This window comes from Acanthochromis polyacanthus, chromosome 5 (assembly GCF_021347895.1).
Source record: "Acanthochromis polyacanthus isolate Apoly-LR-REF ecotype Palm Island chromosome 5, KAUST_Apoly_ChrSc, whole genome shotgun sequence".
Classification (NCBI taxonomy): Eukaryota; Metazoa; Chordata; class Actinopteri; family Pomacentridae; genus Acanthochromis; species Acanthochromis polyacanthus.
The window spans coordinates 17,184,882-17,211,722 of record NC_067117.1 but is presented as its reverse complement, the minus strand read 5'-3'; the positions used below and the strand labels follow the sequence as shown (position 1 = coordinate 17,211,722).

The 26,841-nt window shown below is 38.6% G+C and overlaps 2 protein-coding genes across 2 annotated transcripts; one reads left to right on the top strand and one right to left on the bottom strand.

Annotated features, from left to right (window-relative positions):
* LOC110968709 (signaling threshold-regulating transmembrane adapter 1) lies at positions 1 to 4,824 on the bottom strand. Its single transcript, XM_051948405.1, has 6 exons — positions 4,682 to 4,824; positions 1,470 to 1,583; positions 1,359 to 1,392; positions 1,192 to 1,253; positions 935 to 1,014; positions 1 to 714 (listed from the first exon to the last, which is right to left on the bottom strand). Exons 1-6 carry the CDS (start codon positions 4,710 to 4,712, stop codon positions 466 to 468), a joined length of 570 nt encoding a protein of 189 aa, XP_051804365.1. The 5' UTR covers positions 4,713 to 4,824; the 3' UTR covers positions 1 to 465.
* A 16,155-nt stretch (positions 4,825 to 20,979) lies between these two features.
* Positions 20,980 to 26,841, top strand: LOC110968711 (translocon-associated protein subunit alpha-like). The gene is given in 10 exon segments (XM_022218665.2): positions 20,980 to 21,148; positions 22,328 to 22,449; positions 22,546 to 22,639; positions 22,831 to 22,929; positions 22,932 to 22,957; positions 23,402 to 23,536; positions 24,682 to 24,758; positions 25,321 to 25,399; positions 25,613 to 25,706; positions 25,868 to 26,841. Coding segments are annotated over 10 exon segments (861 nt in total). The 5' UTR covers positions 20,980 to 21,078; the 3' UTR covers positions 25,933 to 26,841.

Here is a 26,841-nt window from a genome sequence, read left to right as displayed (position 1 = left end):
TGTGGATTCAGGTTTATTTTTAATGAGAAAGCAGGAGTGGATGCAGTACATTTTCACACTTTCTTATAAAAATAAATCAGACTACACCTAAAAAAACAATAATTACCAGGTCTGGAATTAAAATCAGTGGATATCACTTGAATGAATACCACACAATGAATCCATTCCAGTGTGATTTTTTACAGAACCAATGATAGACACATTAAACATATGAAACAAGCAATAAAACTCCTGAATAGTTATGAAATCTGTATATCATTTAAGTACAACACCAAAACAAAAAGGCCAGAAAACCTGCACTGAAGTCAAACAAAAATGCACACTTCCTATTAAGACAAGCACATTCACTTGAGAAAGCGTGCTCCATCCTACACAGAAGGGTTGTCAGGTTTCAAACAGTGACACACAGTGCCCTCCTGTGGCAGCAGGTCAAGCTTAAAAAAGATGGTTTCTGTCATTTCAGCATCAGAGATGGTTGGCGTAGCCCTCTCCACTGTCAGTGTCGATGGTTTTGGTTCGCTGAGTTTGCACAGAAGCATACAGGTCAGACAAAGTGGAAATGGCGTCAGTGTTGCCATCATCTTCCTTGTCTGACCCCAGCGTTGGCTCCTCTAAATGCATCACGTCTGAGTACTGGATCTGTGGAGAGCTGCGGCCTGACTGCACCCTGGGAGCCTTTAGGGTAAGGTTGGCATAGCAGTCCTGATTTTTGGACTAGAAACAGAAACAGGAACAAAGTCAGACAACACTGGAGAGTGGTTAGTAGCTCTAGTTAAACAATAATCCATTTCTTGTGTTACTGCTGCAGCTTTGTTTTTTTATGATAAAATGTTGCTACAAGGCTTACTGATGTGTGTGAATGGAACACAGATACAGAAATGATGTGGAAGCACAGAGGAGACCTTGATCCTTCTACAGAAGTTAAAAACTCTACCTGTAAATCTGCGCTGACTCTCTGTTGAGCTCTGAAAGATGACGGTTGAGCAGGTTCAACTTCTGCAAAAACAGCAACGTCTGTGGACAACATCACACTGTAAACTGATGCAAGTATGCATAAGCTCACCCCCCACATACACACACACACACACACACACACACACACACACACACACACACACACACACACACACACACACACACACACACACACACACACACACACACACACATGCGCACACACAGTGAACTTACTGGTTTGCATGTAGTTTAAGTTGCCATAAATAGGATTATCTTCCATCTGTGTTGGGCTTCGACTAAATTTGACAAACAGAGAAGGAAATTGGCTTTGAGTTTTAAAAATGAATATCAGTTAAGAAGTTTGTCTTTTCTCTTGAGCAGTGAATATATTTACTACATACCTCCGTCTTCTCAAGAGTCGACATGTTCCTTTTCCTACAACACAAAAGATAGTAAATGTCTTATAATAAATTTGCTTTTTGTGGATTTTTGTGTGCAAATAACGTCGTTACCTGACCAACATTTTGATACACAGCAAAAAATATTCCAAGATAGTGACAGGACCAGCACTCCAGCGATAGCAAAGAAGATCCACTGGACATAAGATGGTACACAATTGATCCAGTCTGGAGAAAAAGAGAAATACAGCAATATTTATTATGGATTATTAAAAGCAATTAATTTCTGTTGAGCAAAAGTGGCTCAGCTCACTTTTAACACTGTACAGATGATGTGAAAGCAATCATGTACATAAAAAAAAAAATCCCCCCAAAATGTTTTCATGCCATATTTATGTAATAATAAACATAAAAATAAAAAGGAACCAACATGAACTCAGTCATCCATCATCATATACTCTACCTTTGATTGACTGTCTAGACTGTTTACCTTTTACACCTATACTCAATTTAGACTTGTCATTAATCTATCCACCTGTATTCAAATTGTGGAAGAAGTTTATTTAAAGATAAAGGTGCTTTATTTAGAGTACACGTCATGAACACAAAGAAATTTTATAAAGCATAAAAAGGTAAACAAAACTCTAGAACAATACAACAAATTAACCTTTTACTCTTGCATGTGCTATAGAGGAATGGTGGCTTTAACTTGACTGAAGGTATTTTGTACTTTAACACTTAAAATTTTGGTCAGAAGAGATTAACATGAAGGTAAATAGGTCTGTGATTTTATGAAATCAAAATGAGATTTTTAAAAAATGATAAATTTTGCCAAACAAGCATGAGCCTCTAGTCACCAAACTGTTCAACCCCTGCTAAAAAACAACAACAACAACAACAAGGCAATACATTAAACTGTGGAAACAAGAGCATCATTGATTTTCACACTGCTCTGCTCAGCCATCGGAAGCAGAAGATGTGGTTTTTCTGACTCTTGTAGACATGGATGTGTGACCTGTGCGAGTGCACCAGACAGCAGCTTTTTGTTGCAAGAACACAAACTCAGCAAAGCATGTTGGATGCATTTCCTACCTCAAGAACATTTTGCACAGCTTTGCTTCATTTACTGTGTACAACAACAGGTTCCCACTGAAGCCCTATTACTTCTGATTTAAAACATTCGGTCAATGCACTGTTTGTTTTGCTGTGCCACAACTTCATATGAGAGGTAGTCTGACTTAAGTGTACAACATTTTATTTAAATTTTAGTTGAATTTTGCTTGACAGGATTTATTTTATATCTTTGAAAACATCTGACATATGATTCAATTTGTGCTGGCAGCCAGTGTTTTCTGAAATTATTGACCCATCACATATTTAATGATTGTACTTAAGTCTGTGAGGTTTAAGGAATGTGGCGGATGTTTTGCAAATCCAGCAGCTTGGACATATTTACACTACAAAAGGCCACGCTATGTTTGAGTAATCTCTGATGCACATACACTCTTTTCATGCATGCATACATTCATGAATTTTAGATGTACTATATATTATGCATAGAATATTTGCTTTTAATATGACAGTGAATAACATGAACTGAATGTAATTATTCACGTTGATGGAGCGTGTTACCTCATTGCAGCGTGAAACTCAGTCTGTACACAGTGTTGCTTGTTGCCTCTGAGCAAAACCGCACCAACGTAATTAACCCACTTAATATGATTTAAAAATGCCTCTGAGTGATTTACGCTGACTTCTTTCACTGAGCTGCAGTTTCATCAGAATTTCTGACCCTGTTCTGATCACATTACCATGGTAGCAGCCCATTATAGTACTCAAGGTGCTGGGTAATTATGAAGTAGTCTGGGGACTGACAGTAGACAGTAAATGTGACGGATGACTGCTCTAAATAACGGTGATTACAGAATAGCTAAATGTAAATATATGACAATATATCACAGAGGTCAGATAATCCTAACTTGCTTCTAATTGGACCACCAAATAGGCAATAAATAAATGAGACCCCACCTTTATGCAAAACTCTTCCCTTTCAGTGAGCAAAGTGAGCTCACATGGATCAATCCGTTGAATCCATTTAAAGCGGCATTTTTTGAATTCTTGTGGTAATATTCATCTCCAAATTTGCCAAATGTGCAACAATATTAGCTAACTATTTGCCAACTTTGCATGTTGCTTTGTGGCGGGCAGCATAAGCAGGTTTACCGCCTCCTCAAACTCCTGTTAAGTTCATGAACGATGCCATGGGAGTAGGTGGGAATAATCAGTAAAGTACAGTAGGGACCAAAATATTAAGCTGTCACTCAGAAAAAAAAATTGGGTTAAAAGACAGAAAATAGAGACAGAGCTGAGGTGAGCTGCAGAGCCACCAGATTAAACCCCTTTTCAATACACATATTGGTAAATGGTCAGACTCTGGATTCATTATGTTACAATGGCAGCAGTTTTCACTTCTTGAATAAAATTACATATACTTATTTTCCTTGGACTTCTACTTTTTCTGCTTATGTTCACATTTTTAAGACATATTTTTCCGCTCATGTTTATTTCTATATTTTTGGTACTCCTTGTATTTGTAAGACTTTGAATGGGAGCAATTTCACCTCAAGGATTAATAAAGTATTTCATAATATTTTTGATTCGGATCATTTAACCCGATCTTAATAGAAAATAATACTGATCTGAAGTTTCCTCTGCATTACATTGCTGGCAGCTGCTAGTTTATGATTCCTTACTAAACGTGTAGAGCGTCCTGTTGTAGCAAATCAAACAGTAACAGACAGAAAAACTAAATTTTTGGCTGATTTCTAATCAAAATGATACAGTTTCCTCATTTAACTCTACGTTTTTATTCATATTTATAAATCTGTCTTTCTTCCTAGAGTCAGTTATCACAAACACACAGATTCTTCTACATATCCGACCCATGTGTATAGATCTGTAATACCTCCACCTATTTGAATATCACATTGTTGGTCCTGTATGTAGTATTTGTCTACTAAGTGTTTCCTGCAACTGCAATAATCCGTATTTAAAGCCGTTGTATGTTGGCTGGCCCCTTTTTTTACAGTCTAAAAAGTAAAACTAACTCCCCAGTATTATTTTATATGAATCTACAATATTGTTGCAATATTACTGCAGCTCTGTAACTCACACACACTTAAAAATGTCAGTGCTCCTGGGATATTTTGATATCTAAACATCAATATTGAACATCTTTAAAATGACAATTAAAAAGCAAATCTTTGTCTTAAGCGACACCATTTTAACACCAACATTTATTTTCTGTATCCTCATTCAAGACTTACTTGTTTGTGTCCCATTGCAGGGGGGTGTCATTGCGACGAAGCTTTAATCAAGAATCTTTCTTACTATACGGTAAAAATAATCTTACTACACTGTATCTCTGATCAACGCTCTACAGAGCCTGTTGCATGTTTGTGCTTGCACCATAAGATGCTGCTCAGGAGTATCGTGTGTCTTTTTTTTCAGAAGGTTGTGACAGGATGTGTGCTTTTGCAGAAAACCACAAACTTTTTTTAGACTATAAAAACATCAAGGGAACAGACACCACGCCTGTGAACCTGTTCTTTCAATAGAAAGAAATTTGCTCCAAAAACAGATTAAATTCAATTAAGATATCAAATCATTTTAAATTTAATTCACCTGAAAAGCCATTTGATGACATTTGAGATTCAGTTTTTGTTGTATTTTTGTTTCACTTAATGTTTCTTGTTTTGTCAAAAACCTGTTATTTCTATGATGCGTAAAATGTCTGATCTCACATGTGTATGAGATCTTTAAGTTGCAGAAAACTGATGTTGTATTGCAGGTGGACAAGGTGTTTAATAAGTGTAAAAATGGAAAAGAATCTATGCTAATTTGGAGTAAACCATAAATGTGACACAATGTATTAGAAAATACACTGATTTAAGTATTAGTCGACATGACAGCTGCATTTTTTCTCATCTATCAAAGGAAAAATGATTGTTCTTTGTATTGGCAATATAATTTAATCATATAATGGATGATAAAGCAACATTCAAGTTATTGCCTTGATTCAGGAATTCACAGGAGCTCAAGAAAAAATAAACCTTGTGTCAGGAGTGAGTGGGTAGTGATGATTAATTCACTCAGGTTATTGTACTATCATGTCAGTATCACCATGGAAACTTAGAAACATGACATATGTCCGGCTGAGGCGACGCATTAACACAGCGGCCAAATGCAGTAACACATGTGCTGCATCTCACAGATCTCTTTATACACCTGTAAAGTCAATCACAAGCTGTGAGGACAAAAATACGCCAGTGGCTGTGGCTCAAAGTGAGACTAACCAGTGTGAAGGAAAATTCCATTATCAATCTAACGCCTTTACCTCCAGAGCCAGATGGTGTTGATTTATTTTACTTTTTCCCGATGACCTCAGAAAATTGAAGTGAGCCAATGTGCTGGTGATCCTGCTAAACCTGGAATAATACACTTTATATGAGCTTTTCTGAGATACTTGAGTTCTTACAGGAGCAAGAAGTCAACTGGGATTATATCAACCCAGTCTCACATCAAATTGTGACATAGTCACGTTTGTCCACAATGCAAAACGTTACAATCTCACAATTTGGCCCTGAAAATTGTGAGATGCTCACGTTTTTTCCCCCAATTCTTTTGTATTGGTCTGACGAAGGGTCATGTGACTGCTTGCTGCAGGCTTCTCAAAATGAAAACATGGCGGCTATTCCTTTTATTTTCCGTGGAAAATGCATTATTTTAAGATAGTTTGGACAGAAAAAAACATTTTGAAGACATTTTTAGTGAGAAATATATATAATACTTTCACATTATCCATTCAGTTATTGGAAATGATCTGTGGTTTGGTTTGTTTTTACGCTGAATTTCACTTCACGGCATTAAATTGTGACAGTGTCACATTTTGTGCGTTATGTTGGTTGATTAGGACGCTGCCAAAAACGAAAACAAGCGGTGTGTTTATTTTGTATTGTTGCATTGTGTAATTTTTTGAGTTGTTAAATCATTTATGTAACTCTTGGTGATTACTGCTAGTTACTGAGATGTCTTCCCCGGCCTTTCATCAGTTGACGCGCTTCGCTCCCTTGTTAACAAGTTGCATTTCAATGATCCACAAGTCTCTCGTTGTCAATGCAAACAACCGTATTTATTTCCATGAACGTGCTTTTACCGCAATCATTTGTTGAGCTCATCCATACACCAGTCAGCGCACAGCGATCTAAAAACTTTATTCCTGCCCACAACAAGATCCCCCTGTCTTTCTTTAGCCCGTGGAAGCGTCCATAGCAACCACCATAGCAACGGTGGGAAACGTAACAGTTCCACTCCAAGACGTGAAAGATTCATCGTAATAACAAACCAAAGATCATACACAAGAACTGAACGAATATTGTGAAATTAAAATGTATATATTTTTGGTGTCGCTGTAATGCCTGAGGCTTTGCTGCTGTCCGCTTTCTGACCGTGGTCGGCAAAATACAGGGGAGAACTACGTGCAGAACCTGCTGCACCTTTCTTCTTCGGTGGTGTCTGTGTAAAACAATGTCCAACATGCAAACAGCACACCTAGCGCCATGAAGCACAAAATGCAGGTGTAAATCAATGACATCTTACAATTACAATGTCCTGTCTTTTAACTAATAAAGACACATATATAAAGAACTTTACATCAGTTTGTTTGTTTTATTAAGATCCCCTATTAGCTTTTGCAAAGCAGCAGCTATTCTTCCTGGGGTCTTCATAATTTCATTTGTGACAACACCAAAAAGCAACATGTACACAAAATACATACAAATCAAATTACAAAATACATAAACAATACATACAAAAATACACGTATACAATACAAATAACATACATATACTAAACCTGTCCTAACCAAAAGCATACAACACATAATACTCCCACCTTGAATTATAAAAATAAAATGTTCTTCTTCAAAGATATCATGACCTAATAGTAATAATTAAAGAATAATCTACCTCAGAAACCAACCATAACATAAATCACATAAACAGTGACATTACAGTCACTACATTTAAGTTTAAGATTTAATTTAATGAATTATTGTATTTTACAAATTTCTATTCCCAAGCAACCCACTAAATTAATAACTAAAATGTTGTGCTACGTAATGCTCTTTTAGTTTTATTTTAAAGTTTTCAATATTCCCCGTTTTTGAGAAAATCCGGATGTTATCGCTCGCTCCCGACAAAAGCATCAGTTTTTTAAAATATTTTGGATTTCGATTAATTAGACAATGAACAAATTGACGTAATTTCCTGGTGGGTGTGTTTATGCAGCCTATTAAATACTTTTTTCCCCATGAAATAAAGTACAATCCATACATCATGGTCCGGTGTTCATTGTTTGTTTTGTTCACTGACATAGTGCAATAAAGTTTTGTTTTTAAACCATCCAGTACCGTAATGAATATTGAATGAATATGGCATCTCGTTTACATCTCTAATTAAGGAGCAAGAAATTTACTGACATTGATTTATGATTCAAGACAAGCAGAGGACACATTGTGTGCCCCTTTAATGTCCAAAAGGCCAATTAAGGTCAAAATCTCACAAATACTTTGACCAATTTGGACCAACCTGCACATGCTTGATATTGGGTCCTAAAGCAATACTGGTGTGCGTTTTCAGACCACCAGGACTTACAACGGCAAAATAGGAGCAAAGAAGACAATGGAACAGGGGCCTTTGTTAAAATGAATGAGAAACAGTGTGAGAACATCAATCAAAGTGCACCAAAGTGCATAAAGTCATAGAACAGGGTGTGCTGAATGCTCTGGGAGCAAGTCTGCAGTGAAAACACCTTTTATGGGGTCAAGGGTCACTAAATCTGAAGACTTCAAATGAAGGAGACATTTTGTGCAACATATTAAGTATCATAAAAGTCATTCCCAGTGGAATTCAAGTCTGATATTGTGTGGGCCTGTTCAGAGCAGTCACATGAAGCACTGTATCTGTTTACAAGGGTCTAGCCCAACGGGAACCTGCTTTTTTCAGCAGTGAGGCCTGCTAGTAGTGATGAAGCCTGAGGCCTTCAAACATGTAAAAAACATTCCTGCTCGGTCATTTTTGGGTCTAGTGACACCAAATCGGACACACTCCTACTAGACCACCCCCTGACCTTGCATATTTTTTTTTCAGAGTTAGCTCAAAAGGGGCCCGAGCACGGCCCTGTTTCTTACTCTACGGTTAACCCTTTAATGTCCAAATGCTTCAAAACGGGCTAAAAAGGTCAAAGTCTCACACATTCCTTAACCAATTTGGACCAAACTGCACAGGTTCTAGATATAGAGGCTAATGTGAACGCTCATGCACGTTTCAGACCTCCAGGGGCCCTGAAGAAGGAATGAGGGCCAAAAAAAAACAAAGTGCATTTTTTCAGTTCTCTATACTTCTATCCATGGTTGTGCTGTTTTCATGGAGGCACACAACTTTATATTGCAGTAAAAACAATGAGCCCAGGGGGATTTAAAATACGACTGGAGCAACTAGAAACTACTTCAGGGAGTTAATGACACACCAGCATAGCAACACAACTACAGCAACAACAAATACCACAACATCTACAGAAAAAAATATCATTACTGCTCTCCTCATTATTACAAAATATACAGACTCTTTATATATGAGGAACCATAAACACGCTAAAGACACAATAAAGTAGCCAAAAAAAAGGTAATGAATAAATTTTCACACAAACAGACCTAAGTTTTGTGTGTGTGGGCAAAGTGTTCTTTTCAGAGTCAGTCAGCGCAGCACAGTGAGGTGCACCAAAGAAAATGAATGATAAAATGATGACTAAATGCTGAGATGTTATGATGAATAAAACAAAGATTTTTCAGTGATGGAATATTCTTTTCCACTTGTACAATGACTGCAAGGAAATTGTGCTGCAACCAAACAGCAAACTCTTTGAATGAACAATAAAGGCAACATGGAAATGCAGAAAATTACAGTTTGTCAAATGTCTGCTTGAAGCTGCTTCAAAAACGAGTTAATCTCTATGGATCCCTGCGTTAAAATGTCCAAGTTTACAGCAGTCTTTTTTGCTCCTATTTTGCTGTTGTAGGTCCTGGTGGTCTGAAACCGTACACCAGTATTTGTTTAGGACCCAATATCAAGCATGTGCAGGCTGGTCCAAATCGGTCAAAGAATCTGTGAGATTTTGACCTTAATTGACCTTTTGGACATTAAAGGGACACACTTCAAAACTTCAACATGGTACCATCTGGCCCCCTGTTGACCTAGGAAGCTGATATTGTGTATACAGACTCACAGGGGGCCCTAGTACTTGTGGTTAAAATTTCGTCCCGTTCGGGTAAAAAATGAGGGTGAGGGTCTAATTCCACTGGCAGAAGGCTCTCAGGGTCAATGAGTCTAACAAGACCTGATTTTCCAACATGAACACTTGGTCAGATTTTTCTACTGGGACCCTGGGGCTGATCTTTTACTATGTTATACTAGGCTATATTTGGAGCTGAACTGTGGTGGTTTGGTGTCTCTATGACCTTCCTGTGACCCCTGGCGCAGGGTCAAAATGTCACATTTTTGGACATTGAAGCCCCATAAATTAGTAATTTTTGCATCAAATGAGCTGAAACTTTTAGGGGTGATTTAGGTGACCTTGGTGAACAATTGATTTGAAGCACAAGTCTCTAGGTCGTTCCTGGAGCTACTTCCGGTTTGGGAGGGGCTAGGAAAACAGTTCCAGTGGATTTAGATTTTAGATGTTTCAGAGGTACCAGATCCCAGGTTTCAGCTCTCTGAGTGTAACAGAAGTGAAATGAGAGCAAAAGAGGGACAACTATTGAAAAACATGGTTTTTTTGCCCCTCATTCCTTCTTCAGGGCCCCTGGAGGTCTGAAACGTGCATGAGCATTCACATTAGCCTCTATATCTAGAACCTGTGCAGTTTGGTCCAAATTGATTAAGGAATGTGTGAGATTTTGACCTTTTTAGCCCGTTTTGAAGCATTTGGACATTAAAGGGTTAACCGTAGAGTCAGAAACAGGGACGTGCTCGGGCCCCTTTTGAGCTAACTCTCTGAAAAAAAATATGCAAGGTCAGGGGGTGGTCTAGTAGGAGTGTGTCCGATTTGGTGTCACTAGACCCAAAAATGACCGAGCAGGAATGATTTTTACATGTTTGAAGGCCTCAGGCTTCATCACTACTAGTAGGCCTCACTGCTGAAAAAGCAGGTTCCCATGGGCCTAGACCCTTGAAAACAGATACAGTGCTTCATGTGACTGCTCTGAATAGTCCCACACAATATCAGACTTGAATTCCACTGGGAATGACTTTTATGATACTTGATATGTTGCACAAAATGTCTCCTTCATTTGAAGTCTTCAGATTTAGTGATCCTTGACCCCTTCAAAGGTGTTTTCACTGCAGACTTGCTCCCAGAGCATTCAGCACACCCTGTCCTATGACTTTATGCTCTTTGGTGCACTTTGATGTTCTCACACTGTTTCTCATTCATTTTAACAAAGGCCCCTGTTCCATTGTCTTCTTTGCTCCTATTTTGCCGTTGTAAGTCCTGGTGGTCTGAAAACGTACACCAGCATTGCTTTAGGACCCAATATCAAGCATGTGTAGGTTGGTCCAAATTGGTCAAAGAATCTGTGAGATTTTGACCTTAATTGGCCTTTTGGACATTAAAGGGGCACACAGTGTGTCCTCTGCTTGTCTTGAATCATAAATCAACGTCAGTAAATTTCTTGCTCCTTAATTAGAGATGTAAACGAGATGCCATATTCATTCAATATTCATTACGGTACTGGATGGTTTAAAAAACAAAACTTTATTGCACTATGTCAGTGAACAAAACAAACAATGAACACCGGACCATGATGTATGGATTGTACTTTATTTCATGGGGAAAAAAGTATTTAATAGGCTGCATAAACACACCCACCAGGAAATTACGTCAATTTGTTCATTGTCTAATTAATCGAAATCCAAAATATTTTTTAAAAAAAATGATGCTTTTGTCGGGAGCGAGCGATAACATCCGGATTTTCTCAAAATGTGGAATATTGAAAACTTTAAAATTAAACTAAAAGAGCATTATGTAGCACAAAATTTTAGTTATTAGTTTAGTGGGTTGCTTGGGAATAGAAATTTGTAAAATACAATCATTCATTAAATTAAATCTTAAACTTAAATGTAGTGACTGTAATGTCACTGTTTATGTGATTTATGTTATGGTTGGTTTCTGAGGTAGATTATTCTTTAATTATTACTATTAGGTCATGATATCTTTGAAGAAGAACATTTTATTTTTATAATTCAAGGTGGGAGTATTATGTGTTGTATGCTTTTGGTTAGGACAGGTTTAGTATATGTATGTTATTTGTATTGTATACGTGTATTTTTGTATGTATTGTTTATGTATTTTGTAATTTGATTTGTATGTATTTTGTGTACATGTTGCTTTTTGGTGTTGTCACAAATGAAATTATGAAGACTCCAGGAAGAACAGCTGCTGCTTTGCAAAAGCTGATAGGGGATCTTAATAAAACAAACAAACAAACAAACAAACTGATGTAAAGTTCTTTATACAGGTAAAAGCCAGAAAATTAGAATATTTTCATAAACTTGATTTATTTCCGTAATTGCGAACAAAAGGTATAACTTTTACATTATATGTAATCATTGCACGCAGACTGATGCACTTCAAATGTTTATTTATTTAATTTTGATGATCATAGGTGGCAACAAATGAAAATCCGACATTCCGTGGGTCAGAAAATTAGAATATTACCTGAGGCCAATACAAAAACAGGATTTGTAGAAATGTTGGCCAACTGAAAAGTATGAACGTGAAAAATATGAGCATGTACAGTACTCAATACTTGGTTGGAGCTCCTTTTGCCTCAATGACTGCATTAATGCGGCGTGGCATGGAGTCGATCAGTTTCTGGCACTGCTCAGGTGTTATGAGAGCCCAGGTTGCTTTGATAGTGGCCTTCAGCTCTTCTGCATTTTTGGGTCTGGCATTCTGCATCTTCCTCTTAACAATACCCCACAGATTTTCGATGGGGCTAAGGTCGGGCGAGTTGGCTGGCCAATTGAGTACAGAAATATCATGGTCCTTAAACCAGGCACTGGTAGATTTGGCACTGTGTGCAGGCGCCAAGTCCTGTTGGAACATAAAATCCCCACCTCCATAAAGCAGGTCAGCAGCAGGAAGCATGAAGTGCTCTAAAACTTGCTGGTAGACGGCTGCGTTGACCTTGGATCTCAGGAAACAGAGTGGACCGACACCAGCAGATGACATGGCACCCCAAACCATCACTGATGGTGGAAACTTCACACTAGACTTCAGGCAACGTGGATCCTGTGCCTCTCCTGTCCTCCTCCAGACTCTGGGACCTCGATTTCCAAAGGCAATGCAAAATTTGCTTTCATCAGAAAACATAACTTTGGACCACTCAGCTGCAGTCCAGCTCTTTTTTTCCTTAGCCCAGGTGAGACGCTTTGCGCGCTGTTTCTTGTTCAAAAGAGGCTTGACACGAGGTATGCGGCAGTTGAAACCCATGTCTTTCATGCGTCTCTTGATGGTGGATTTTGAAGCACTGACTCCTGCAGCAGTCCAGTCCTTGTGAATCTCCCCCACATTTTTGAATGGGTTTTTTTCCACAATCTTCACCAGGGCGCGGTGATCCCTGTCGCTTGTACACTTTTTCCTACCACAGTTTTTCCTACCCTTTGCCTCTCCATTAATGTGTTTGGACACAGAGCTTTGAGAACAGCCAACCTTTTCAGCAATAACCTTTTGAGTCTTGCCCTCCTTGTGCAATGTGTCAATGGTTGCCTTTTGGACAGCTGTCAAATCTGAAGTCTTCCCCATGTTTGTGTAAGCTTCAGAACTGGACTGAGAGACCATTTAAAGCCCTTTGCAGGTGTTTTGAGTTAATCAGCTGGTTAGTGGGTGGCACCAGGTGTCTTCAAACTTGACCCATTTCACAATATTCAAATTTTCTGACCCACGGAATGTCGGATTTTCATTTGTTGCCACCTATGATCATCAAAATTAAATAAATAAACATTTGAAGTGCATCAGTCTGCGTGCAATGATTACATATAATGTAAAAGTTATACCTTTTGTTCGCAATTACGGAAATAAATCAAGTTTATGAAAATATTCTAATTTTCTGGCTTTTACCTGTATATGTGTCTTTATTAGTTAAAAGACAGGACATTGTAATTGTAAGATGTCATTGATTTACACCTGCATTTTGTGCTTCATGGCGCTAGGTGTGCTGTTTGCATGTTGGACATTGTTTTACACAGACACCACCGAAGAAGAAAGGTGCAGCAGGTTCTGCACGTAGTTCTCCCCTGTATTTTGCCGACCACGGTCAGAAAGCGGACAGCAGCAAAGCCTCAGGCATTACAGCGACACCAAAAATATATACATTTTAATTTCACAATATTCGTTCAGTTCTTGTGTATGATCTCTGGTTTGTTATGACGATGAATCTTTCACGTCTTGGAGTGGAACTGTTACGTTTCCCACCGTTGCTATGGTGGTTGCTATGGACGCTTCCACGGGCTAAAGAAAGACAGGGGGATCTTGTTGTGGGCAGGAATAAAGTTTTTAGATCGCTGTGCGCTGACTGGTGTATGGATGAGCTCAACAAATGATTGCGGTAAAAGCACGTTCATGGAAATAAATACGGTTGTTTGCATTGACAACGAGCGACTTGTGGATCATTGAAATGCAACTTGTTAACAAGGGAGCGAAGCGCGTCAACTGATGAAAGGCCGGGGAAGACATCTCAGTAACTAGCAGTAATCACCAAGAGTTACATAAATGATTTAACAACTCAAAAAATTACACAATGCAACAATACAAAAATAAACACACCGCTTGTTTTCGTTTTTAGCAGCGTCCTAATCAACCAACATAACGTACAAAATGTGACACTGTCACAATTTAATGCCGTGAAGTGAAATTCAGCGTAAAAACAAACCAAACCACAGATCATTTCCAATAACTGAATGGATAATGTGAAAGTATTATATATATTTCTCGCTAAAAATGTCATCAAAATGTTTTTTTCTGTCCAAACTATCTTAAAATAATGCATTTTCCACGGAAAATAAAAGGAATAGCCGCCATGTTTTCATTTTGAGAAGCCTGCAGCAAGCAGTCACGTGACCCTTCGTCAGACCAATACAAAAGAATTGGGGGAAAAAACGTGAGCATCTCACAATTTTCAGGGCCAAATTGTGAGATTGTAACGTTTTGCATTGTGGACAAACGTGACTATGTCACAATTTGATGTGAGACTGGGTTGATTATATTCGCATGGCCTGATTTTACATCATATCCTGGTTTTGGTCATATTTGGGGTAAAATGTCTGCACGGACCACAGTTAAACGTGGGTTTTCAGCTCTCTTATTCTAAAATTAAACAGGCTTCTGATCGTCTGTTGGTGCAGCAGCCATATGTTAGGCTCCTCCATGTCTCTTCATGAATCTGCCTTTATTGATTTCTGCACTCGCTGAGTTTTCTCGACATTTAAGAATAGATCCAATGTGTTTTCTACATTCTGCACCTCAACTGCCTCTTAATGGAAGTGCTTGGAGGTGCATATGTGGCAGAAATGAACGTGATATTTATAGACATAATCAGGGAAATTACCTAGATCAAAACAAAATGAGTTGTAACGAACAAAAGAGGAGTGTTAAAATGTGTAACAACAGTATTTTCACATGTGTTCACCAGCTTTGGTATTCTATTAGTCAGGTTCAGCCTCCACTAATTTGGATGCTCTTGCAGTACCAAATGATAAATTCCAAATCCTCGTGTCCACAGATTTGCGGAAGCTTGCAGGCTGTCGATGGAGCCCATCTGCGTCAATGGATGAATAATAATGCAGGTTAAGAGGACAAATTGTTCCACTCATTTAGCTTCTTCCTTGAAGTGGGGTGAGTGTGAAATGTCACAAAGGTATAGGACCACAAAGGCCACCAGTTTAGTTATTATCCTCCTCGTCTGTGTGTATATGACAACTCGGGTTTCTTTGTTCGGTTTGTGGTTTGTTATCGACACGCTTCAGTTTTTACAATAAGGGTCACCTATTTTTAAACATTCACTTTAAAGTTTAAGTGGAACATTCAGGCTAAATTCATAAATGAAAATATATGGTGCCATTTTGGTTTCATTAATCTGTTTTGATCCCCTTATATCAGATATTGTGGCTGTTTTAGTTTTAGCATGCATTCACGTGGCACCGCTGTTCACATCTGAGATAACTGTGAACTCAGTGAAGTGAGATTCAGACCTTACGCTATGCTTCTCCGATCTGTTCTAACACATCCCACTTACCAGCACTGGATAACTGATTCTGTGGAGGGTGTGTGGGCTACAGGTCAACCCATGTCCACCTATACATCAAGACACTTGAGGAATTATTGAAAGGGATGCATGTGCACGACTAAGAACTCGGGATGTGTCTATGGTTTGAGGAACGTCAAAGAAGACTGCACACTGACACACAGGAGTAGTTTATTTAGACGTCCAGTTTAACCCTGTGAACCCCAAAGACTGCTGGCAGGTTTGTAAGGACTGTTGTGTTGTTTTGTTTTTTAAATCCCAAATCACATCATTTGTCAGAGCAAAAACAAAAAAAAGAAGTTTAAAGACAAAGAATCATCAGATTTTCAACTGTCAGAGAGTCCACAAATGCATCATTTGAGATATATGGTTCCATCAGAAAAATATCTTAATCTGAGCTTAAAATAATGAGATTTTAATCTAATAATTTAAGTCTACATTTCTCTGTAAGTATTTAATAAAAAATAAACATGTTCTCAGACTGTGTAAAAAAATAAAATAAAATTCCGTGCTCCTTGGTACACCCTACACAACAAACAATGTAGCGACAAAGAATGTGGGATTTTGTGGCTGAATTGGTGACAGTGATTAGACAGTGTAGATAGGTGACAAGAATGGAAACAAATTTAAAATGCAAGTAGTAAAACATCTGTAACATGTTGAGTCACCTTTGTTTTCAGTTTTGTTAACAGCTGTGGACTCTTGGAAAAAGGTATTTTTTGATTCTTTTTATTTTAATTTATGTAAAAGAAATGATAAGTTTTTTTTGGTTTATGCCATTATTATAGTAACATATTGAACAAAAGACATTTTTGAGTTCTCTGCACTTCTAGTCATACTTGTGCTGTTTCTGTTATTGCTTCTCTTTGTTGTTTCTAATTATTGTTTTTATTGTTGTTATTGCTTATACACACGTGGACAAAATTGTTGGTACCCCTCAGTTAAAGAAGGAAAAACCCACAATTCTCACTGAAATCACTTGAAACTCACAAAAGTAACAATAAATAAAAATTTATTGAAAATTAAATAATCAAAAACAGCCATTACTTTTGAATTGTTGATTAACATAATTATTTAAAAAAACAAACTAATGAAACAGGCCTGGACAAAAATGATGGTACCTCTATAAAAGATTGAAAACTATTTGACCAGAGTGACATGATTAACTCAGGTGTGTCATTTAATTGACATCACAGGTGTTTCCAAACTCATAATCAGTCAGTCTGCCTATTTAAAGGGAGACAAGTAGTCACCCTGCTGTTTGGTGAAAAGGTGTGTACCACACTGAACATGGACAACAGAAAGCGAAGGAGAGAATTGTCCCCGGACATCCGAAAAAAAATTATAGACAAACATCTTAAAGGTAAAGGCTATAAGACCATCTCTAAACAGCTTGAAGTTCCTGTGACAACAGTGGCTCATATTATTCAGAAGTTCAAGACCCACGGGACAGTAGCCAACCTCCCTGGACGTGGCCGCAAGAGGAAAATTGACGACAAATTGAAGAGACGGATCGTTGGAATTGTATCCAAAGAGCCCAGAGCAACCTCCAAAGAAATTAAAGGTGAACTCCAAGGCCAAGGTACATCAGTGTCAGATCGCACCATTCGTCGTTGTTTGAGCCAAAGTGGACTTCATGGGAGACGACCAAGGAGGACACCACTGCTGAAAAAAACTCATAAAAAAGCCAGACTGGAATTTGCAAAAATGCATGTTGACAAGCCACAAAGCTTCTGGGAGAATGTCCTTTGGACAGATGAGACCAAACTGGAGCTTTTTGGTAAGGCACATCAACTCTATGTTCATAGACTCAAAAACCAAGCATACGAAGAAAAGAACACTGTCCCTACGGTGAAACATGGAGGAGGCTCAGTAATGTTTTGGCGCTGCTTTGCTGCATCTGGCACAGGGTGTCTTGAAAGTGTGCAAGGTACGATGAAATCTGAAGACTATCAAGGCATTCTGGAGAGAAATGTGCTGCCTAGTGTCAGAAAGCTTGGTCTCATTCGCAGGTCATGGGTCTTCCAACAGGACAACGATCCAAAACACACAGCCAAAAACACCCAAGAATGGCTGAGAGAAAAGCGTTGGACTATTCTAAAGTGGCCTTCTATGAGCCCAGATCTGAATCCCATTGAACATATGTGGAAGGAGCTGAAACATACCATTTGGAGAAGACACCCATCAAACCTGAGACAACTGGAGCTGTTTGCTCATGAGGAGTGGGCCAAAATACCTGTTGACAGCTGCAGAACGCTCATTGACAAATACAGAAATCGTTTAATTGCAGTGATTGCCTCAAAAGGTTGTGCAACAAAATATTAAGTTATGAGTACCATCATTTTTGTCCAGCCCTATTTCATTAGTTTGTTTTTTTAATAATTATGTTAATCAACAATTCAAAAGTGATGGCTGATTTTGATTATTTAATTTTCAATAAATTTTTATTTATTGTTACTTTTGTGAGTTTCAAGTGATTTCAGTGAGAATTGTGGGTTTTTCCTTCTTTAACTGAGGGGTACCAACAATTTTGTCCACGTGTGTATTACTGTAAACAATGAACCCACAGTGAATAAAAATGTGGAAAAAGCAAATAAAAAGCTCAGAAACTGCTTGAGTTTCAGAATGTTAATAACAGCAGTAACATAAAAATATTACTTGCAACAGTAAACACTCTTAGCTGATAGTTATGTCTTTGCTTTCATGTCCAGTCTGTTGGATTTAACTAAGCTTTTTGTTTTAATTGTGAACAGGTCTCCCTCTTGCAAGACTTGTCTTTATTTCACATGCAGGTAAAATCATTCAAAAAACTTTCAAAGTAAATGTACTGGCCTTTACAGCTACTCAGAAACATCAGAGTGTTCAGTGGAACTACTAGATGAGTCACACTTTCTGTTTTATGTTCAATTAATGCAGAAGCAGAGAGGATGCATGGCAGGATGAGGCCCAGTGTGGTCTGCAGGGCCATGACTCCTTGATCACCCTTCTCTAATTAGTGGATGAGTTTAACAGCGCTGTGAGAGATCAGAGGAGTACGTAGAGAAACAAACAGGAAAGCGTGTGGGTAAAACCAGGTCACATCTCAATGGGGCATATTTCACAACTACAGAAGACAAATCACACGCATGATGTGTTGTTGTTTTGTGCACTGGCCAAAAACATGTGAAACCGCATCAACCGCTGACACAAGTGAAAAACTTTTTGTTTGGCCCTTTGGTCTTAAAAATAAATTTAAACCAAGCTTCTAAAACTGTTGTCACCATGGCCACCACAAAGCGCTGCTTATTCCTTCAATTCAGTGTATTTATATATTGAACATTTATTTAAATTATTATACACACAATAGGAGAAGAAGTAAGCTTTAAAGCTTGCTGTTTTGTTTTTGTTTTTTGTTTTTTTTGGTGTGGGCTAAAACACAGCTATGTCAGCTCTTCTTAGCTTAGTTCCAGCAAACTGTCTGATAGCATCCACCCATTATCTACACACCACTTAATCCTCATTAGGGTCATGGGGGGCTGGAGTCTGTGAGCAGACACCCTGGACAGGTCACCAGTCTATCACAGGGCTACACATAGAGACTGACAATCACACTCACATTCACATCTATAGACAATTAAGAGTTACCAATTAACCTCAACATTTTTTGGACTGTGGAAGCTGGAGAAAACCCACACATGGGAGAACATGCAAACTCCATGCAGAAAGATCCCAGGCCCAGCCCGGGATGCAACATGTTAACCACCGAGCGACTATCTAATAACATATTGAAGAAAAATTAGACTTGATTCACTTGGGAAATTTCATTGCACAACACACATCGTGCTATCTATTTTCCAATCAAAATGACAAAGAGTGGTGTCCTATTTTACCAATACACAACAAAATTATCACTTCTTGTCACTCTTCTCATTCTTCCACTTCTATTACTGCTCATTTTTCTGTTTTTATTTCTTCTGCTCTTCATTCTTCTTAGCCTACTTTTGCCATCTTCTTCTCCTTCTTGTCCTTCTTTTCTTCTTCTGCTGTTTATCCTTCCTCTACTTCTTGTCCTTCTTTTTCTTCTGTGTCTTCTGCTCATTCTTCTTCATCTACTTCTGTGTCTTCTTCCTCTTCTTCTTCCCCTTCCATTAATACATCTTCTGCTTCTTTTCTGCTTTTACTTCTTCTGTATCATATTCTTCTTCTTCCTCTTCTGCATCTTTTTCTCTTGCTTCTTCTTATCCTTCTTCCTCTGCTTGTTGTCCTTCTTTTCTTCTTCTCCTCTCCTTTGCCTGCTTCTTCTCCTTCTTCCTCTTCTATTCTTGCTTCTTCTTCTGCTCCTTATTCTTCTTCTGGGTTCCTTGTAAATACTCTCTTTCCATGGCTGTGTCCGAAATCGCATACTGACGTACTACTCATACTAAATGTGACGTCAAAATAAGTATGTAGTGCGTTCACACTGGATAGTATGAATAGATTGAGTACGTGAGAAATACCCGGATGTATACTATATCCGGAAAAATTTTAAGTATGCGCGGTGACCACACTAGTCATACTCAACCGCCCCATAACGCTTTGCGAGCTATCCACCAAAATGCAAGCCTCCGCGGAATATGTGGCCGGACCGCGGCGATTTTTATTTTATTTTATGTGGTTAAGTAGTCATCCTAATCACCCCACAGATTTGAGAAATAGGCATTTTCTGACCAACGTTTTAAATTTGTCAGACGCCTCACAACGTGCTACTGAATGCTAGCAGCTAGTTGCAGCAGCTCGCTTTGCATACAGAACAAGTAGCAGCTACCTCGAGTAGCCTGCAGCTACAACTGAAACGATTCGCATAATCTGGCTAATAACTGCATGAGGAGTGCCGGCTTGAAATTGCCACATTAATTATGCGACTGTTTGTTAGCATAAAATCGACCTGAAGCCGGCATTCAGCCGAGATATTTGATAGCCGTACTTCCGGTTTTTGTCGTTGGAGGTTTGAAATGCATTATGGGAAACGGAGTAGTATACTACAGTGTGAACGTCGGCATTCTAATCATACTTATAGTACGTAGTATACAGTATATACTCATTGAGAATGTAGTATGTAGTGCGTTAGTATGCCATTTTGGACACAGCCCATGTCTTCTCTTTCTCTGGTGGGCCTCCCCAGCCCTCCCCTGTTCTCGGCCCTGTCCTCCCCTGTTCTCGGCCCTCCCTCCTCGGCTCCGACAGGCGGGTCTGACCTCCTCTTATCCCGCCTCCTGCTCGGCTGCTGCCTTCTCTTTTTCCTAAAACGCTGATGTGTTACTAACTTCAGCCTTCAAGTCTGCAAAAATGTTCAATTTCGGATCTAAACTGCTGCTTCTGTTCCTGCTGGCCTTCCCCTGCGGACTCCTATCCGTCGGTGAGTGTTTTAATTTCACTTTTAACCAGATGTTTTAACTGGTCGCTGTACTTCTGTTACAGTGAAAAAGTTATTAGAGTAACACATTGACGTGGCACAGTCACTCAGCTGGACACACACAAATTTCCTCACCGCTGCTTTTGCTGCTACCACGGAAATACAGATGAATTATTCATTTTTACATTTGCAATAAGTGGAATAAGTTGTAGCTCGTCGCTCTGAAAATGAATGGAAATGAAAACAGCTGCTGGTTTCTGTAAAGTGTAATAATCTCATACGAGTAGTGTACAGTTAAATTTCACTTTCAGAGTGTTGGAGGGTGGTTTGAATTAAAGTTATAAAGTGTTTGGAGGTGAAACACGAAGCTAACGGCCCTCTTTTAGTGGGACACGTCACCATAGATAAGATGGGAACTTATGTTTGGGTTTTCTAGTTTCTCTTCGGCTGTTTTTCCCTGCTGACACATATTAAAATTGATTTTTTTATGACTGCCATTCATTTATAAATTGTTAACAAATTATCCAGTTTGTCTGCAGGCAGAGGAATAACCAGACAACAATCCGAATGAATCAACATGAAGTGCAATGTGTGAAAAATAATTCAGCGTTTTTAAATTGAAATGTCAGACCCAGTAAGCAGATTAATGCACTCAAAGCATCATTTTTACAAAGAAATTTAATTTGCTCATTGATTTGTCTTTGCTTTTGGCCATGGTTGTTTGCTCAATATGTTGAGTTTTCTGAGCGTTGAGTGATGATCTAACACTAGAAGTCTGAATAATAGGTCAGAATATTACAAAATATGTATTATTTGATCGTGTTAAATCCAGTTTTCAGTCATTTTCACAGTTATACCGAGCTCTCCCTCACAAAATAACAATCTATGCCGCTGGTGATATTGACTAAGTTCGCCAAACACCTTAATACAGACATAAATTGATGTATTTCAGTGATTTGCAAAAAGTACGGCCACTAAAAACATTAAGCTAAACCTATTAATGGTTATAATCACCTAATAATGCTAAAAGTTCAAAGATTACCACTTTAACGCCAAGAAACTACCCTTCATTATTACAGTGTCATAATCACTAAAATCCTACATGGTATAATCTTATATTGCAACATCTGAAATATACATTTCCAGCTCCCATATTCACTGCTGTGTCTTCTGACTTTTCAGGCCATGTTTCTGCAGACTCAGACTCTGCTGAGGACACCGTTGATGACCCAGATGCTGCAGTAGATGAGGAGGACGACGACGATGAAGATGTGCTCGTTGAAGAGGACAACGTACAAGCTTCAGTACGTACCGTGTCTGTAATCGTGTAGCAGCACAGAAAAACTGTGATTGCTCTCACAGGTGCTCATGTTAAGGTGTCACGTTATTTTGATCCTCAGGAAGGAGATGAAGAGGACCCGGACGAAGCTGCTGATAAACTGTTAACGTCTCACTCTGATGCCGATACGACCATCATCTTCACGACAGGAGAAGGTTTCTGTAGCTTTTTACAAACTGCAGCCTTCAGCTTCTAAAATGTGTTAAACTAAGAGATTGTTGACAAGCACAAAGTGAATTCAACACTCTGAGCTGCTTCTGTTTTGATGGAGTTCTAATTTAATATGTACGTTGTGTGTTTTTAATTACATGTCTGTCTTATTTATTTGTGTTTGTTGTACATTTAGAGTTTCCTGCAAATGAAATTGTGAGGTTCCTGGTGGGTTTCACCAACAAGGGAAGTCAGGATTTCACTGTTCAGTCACTGGAGGCCTCCTTCCGTTACCCCAAGACTTCCAGTTCTACATTCAGAATGTAAGTGTGATCTGAAGTCGGTGTTTTATCCAGTTTGTCAGTGATGCATTCATTTGGTGCTTTACTTACACTGTGAGATTTGAAAAAGTTCCTCTATTCTTTAATGTCTCAGTGAAAATAAAATTAAAAAATGTTGATGCTGTGACTTCATGAGACAATACCTTTGACATTCTTATAGATGATACAGAGGTTGGAAATAGCTGCACATGTGCGATAAAATCAAAGACACACAAGTAAAATCGCATTTGTTACACTTGTAACAAATGCGATTCTTGCATTTAATTTCTTTCATTTAATTTTCATGAAATCTCAGATTGCCTTTGTCTCACTCAGGTCTTGTTTGTTGCTTTCTTTCCTTTCACTTCACACTATGAATACTACTGAGACCAATTTTCTGTGTCAGGGTCAAAGATAACAGTTATTTATTCATGTTTGTGTTTGTAGTTCACAGCTCTGCCCCTGAACACTGTGGTCCAGCCTCAGGCTCAGGCCTCCTTCGAGTACTCTTTCATCCCAGCTCAGCCCATGGCCGGTCGTCCATTTGGTCTCGTTATCCTCCTCAACTATCTTGACTCTGAGGTAAAACATGTTGAAACCAGAGATTTATCTTTTGTTTGGTTGTTGGAGTTGATGCTTGATGTCTGTTTAGGTAGATTTTTTTATGCTGTGACTGGAGGCTTCTTTTTTTTTCATTTTTTGTTGTCTGTCACATTCTCATAAATGCAAATCTCAGGAATGCCTCAAGATAATTTCTTCAGATTTTCTGTCAACATTCTCTTGAACTCGAGGATGGACTGATTATAATTTGATGGACAAAGATTACTGTCACCTCACTGAATACATTTTTGACTATGCTCTAATTGTGACTAAATTTCAGACACGTGTAAAAGAATAAGATAAAATGTAAATAAAAAAAGGTCAAAAGGTAATTTCAATCCGTTTCATATTGCTCTGCAGAAGTTCTGGCTATAATTCTGCACCTTAACTCAGTAACCGAAGGAGAGATTGTGACCATATTTCACATTTGCTCTGATACTAAAGCCGTGACACTAAATTGGGTTGCCGACCTTGAAACGGAGGTGATTGTGTAGAGCTTCTGTGCTGTCGGTGTTCACGACGTGTGTGAAGCATCAATGTTTTAGAATTTGTAGCTTCTTTGCTGCAACATCCATAGTTGAAGCATCATCTAATGTCACAGATACACCTTCCTTTTCTATCAGAATCAGCTTTATTTTCCTTATATATATATATATATATATATATATATATATATATATAATATCTGTACATATAAATAGACCTCATACCTTTCATTAAGTCTCTTTACTACATATACTCTGAGTCTGAGCACACGTGGATGTAAGCGTACAATGGAACAGTAATTCTAGTTTTGGAGGTGAAACATTGCGTGATGATTTTAGGCAGTAACTGTCAGAAAGACTCTTCACAGCCCATCTAAAATTTTCATGATTCATGAATATTAAAACCTGAAGAAGCCATCGTCAGCAAAGCAGCTTGTCAACAGCTCTGTTGTTTTCCTCATTTTTGTATAATTGGGATTACTGGTGGCACCTTACTGTCGTTATTTCTCCCCGCTGAGCTTTCACTGCGATTTCCACACTATAAACAAGTGTTGAGTCATTTTAAGTTGATAGCTCCTCCAACTTACTGAAAGTTTAAGCTACTTAGAGTATTTGCTAACGATGTTTGCAATTGTTCTACAGGGCAGCGTGTTCCAGACTGCCATCTACAACCAGACAGTCACCATCACTGAGAAAGAGGAAGGACTGGATGGAGAAACGTAAGGATTCCCTCTGCTGAGTCTGTGTTCTATCCCATCTACATACATCCAAAAAATTAAAATGTGATTAAAGCAATTCTCAATATTATTTCACCGCTAAAATGCAATGAAGACTGCAAGCACTAGCGTGTCATCAAAATGCCTAAACCAGAGGAGGCAGTAGGTGGACGTATTGAACCAATTCCTGCGTCTCAGTTCAATATAAATAATGCATAAATCTGATTATTTTGCAAACCATTTATTTATTCGTCACGTCCCTTAAGCTTTTCCAGTTCTCTAAGGCTTCACAATCGCAGCTCTCCCAGACTATCATGGCACATGTAAAAACCTGTAAAAAGAGGTGTGAAATTGGCGCAAAGAGATTAGCTGTCAGGATCGTGCTGCTGGTGCAAGACACACAAACTGTCAGCAGCAAACCAGGCAAGTGGAAGAAAGCGTGTTCCTACCAAAAATCTCAAATTGAGGGGCAAATGTATCAGATTAGTTTTAATGCTGCAGATTTAGCTGAAGATAATACAGAACGATTTGCTGTTTTTAATGCAAGAAATAATTGTGTTTGCAGAGTGTTCCTGTACGTGTTCCTGGTTGGACTGGTGTCCCTGATGCTCTTTGGTATATACCAGGTCCTGGAGTCGAGGACGGTACGTGTTTGTCTTTTCATCTTCTCTGTTTTCATGTGAAGACATTTGGTGCACACATGACCGTGGAGGATGAAATCAGAAATCCTCTTTTGTTGTAGCAGTGCGAATATACAGAAATGTGTATGATGCAAATACAGTGAGATTGTAGCAGGGTAATGGATGACACAGATTAAAAATGAGATGTGTTGCTGACTTCCAACCTGTGTTTTGCAGAAAAAGAGGCTTCCTGTGAAAATAGAGAAGGGCACCGGTGGGATTAGTGATGTGGACATCAGCTGGATTCCTCAGGAGACTCTCAATGTCATGAGTACGTTCATTTTTATCCTCATGAGTAATACAGCTCTGAATCATTTTTACTTGACTCAATATCGCTTTCTTTTTACTGGTTTGATAAGGTGACCTTTTGGTTATGTTGCTGTTATAACTCCAGCAGCCTACAGTATCTGATCTTTGCATCCTGTCTTACAGACAAGGCTTCTCCTAAAACATCTCCAAGGAAACGAACCAAGAGGGCAGCTGGAGCAGATCAGTAAATTTGTCTGTTTCCATCCGTCATCATGCTGTCCATCAGACTCTCAGAGCTCCTCACTACACTTACACAATTCCCATTTTGAAAGGACCAACATTTCTGGAATTCAGTTTTCAGCCCGAGCAGTGAATTTAGGATGTTTGCCAGGATCTCTGCCTCTCAGTCTGATGCTCCTGCTTTATCACGACCACAGAGCGTCCTGGACTCCACTGCTTTTGTTAGAGTGCAGCAAATTTCAACACTAACGGGACTGAACTGTTCATTTTAGGAACCTTTTTTTTTTTATCACTGTGTGTATGAAAGGTGATATAAATATACCAAATAAAATTGGAAGGGATGCGGTACAAACTGCCCTCTAGAAGAGAGCTGAATTTATCCATATCAATGCTGTGAGCTCGTAATTGTATTTGATTTTATTGCTGTTTTTATTTAGAGGTTTGTTGTCTGCATTAATGGGATAAAATGGGATTTAAGACTTCAAACTATTTTATTTTGAGAACGAGACAAATCCCCATCATTTCTATCATCTAAACAACACTGTGCCTTATCTATAAACTGCATTTGTGTTGTTCTTGCAAAGTCTTCATTTTAAAAAAGACAATATTTAATTGAAAACTCTCCCACTGATACCCCCCGCATGTGGCCTGAGGTTTCTAAAGCTTTCGTTTCAAGGAGAAGTTAGTTTCAGAGTGGTGCAATGGCAGCTGCAAGCGCAACAAACATTAAAACAGTGTTCTCTCAACGTTCTGCAGGTTCATTTACCAGATTTTTTTCTCACCTTACTGTTGCAAGAACCTGGTGAAGAATTTGCAGACACTCTACCTGGTGTTAATGGTCTGGCCTTTCAGGTTTTATGCCAGTGTTTGTGATAAAACACCTTTTGTAAAACAATAAAATGGTGAACTAAATGAAA

Excerpts from the sequence above, each read along its gene's own strand:
- LOC110968709 (XM_051948405.1), bottom strand. The coding sequence starts at position 4,712 with ATGACACCCCCCTGCAATGGGACACAAACAA. Across the intron at positions 1,584-4,681 it reads CTGCAATGGGACACAAACAA|ACTGGATCAATTGTGTACCA; the intron begins GTAAGTCTTGAA and ends CTTTTTCTCCAG. Across the intron at positions 1,393-1,469 it reads TGTATCAAAATGTTGGTCAG|GAAAAGGAACATGTCGACTC; the intron begins GTAACGACGTTA and ends TTTGTGTTGTAG.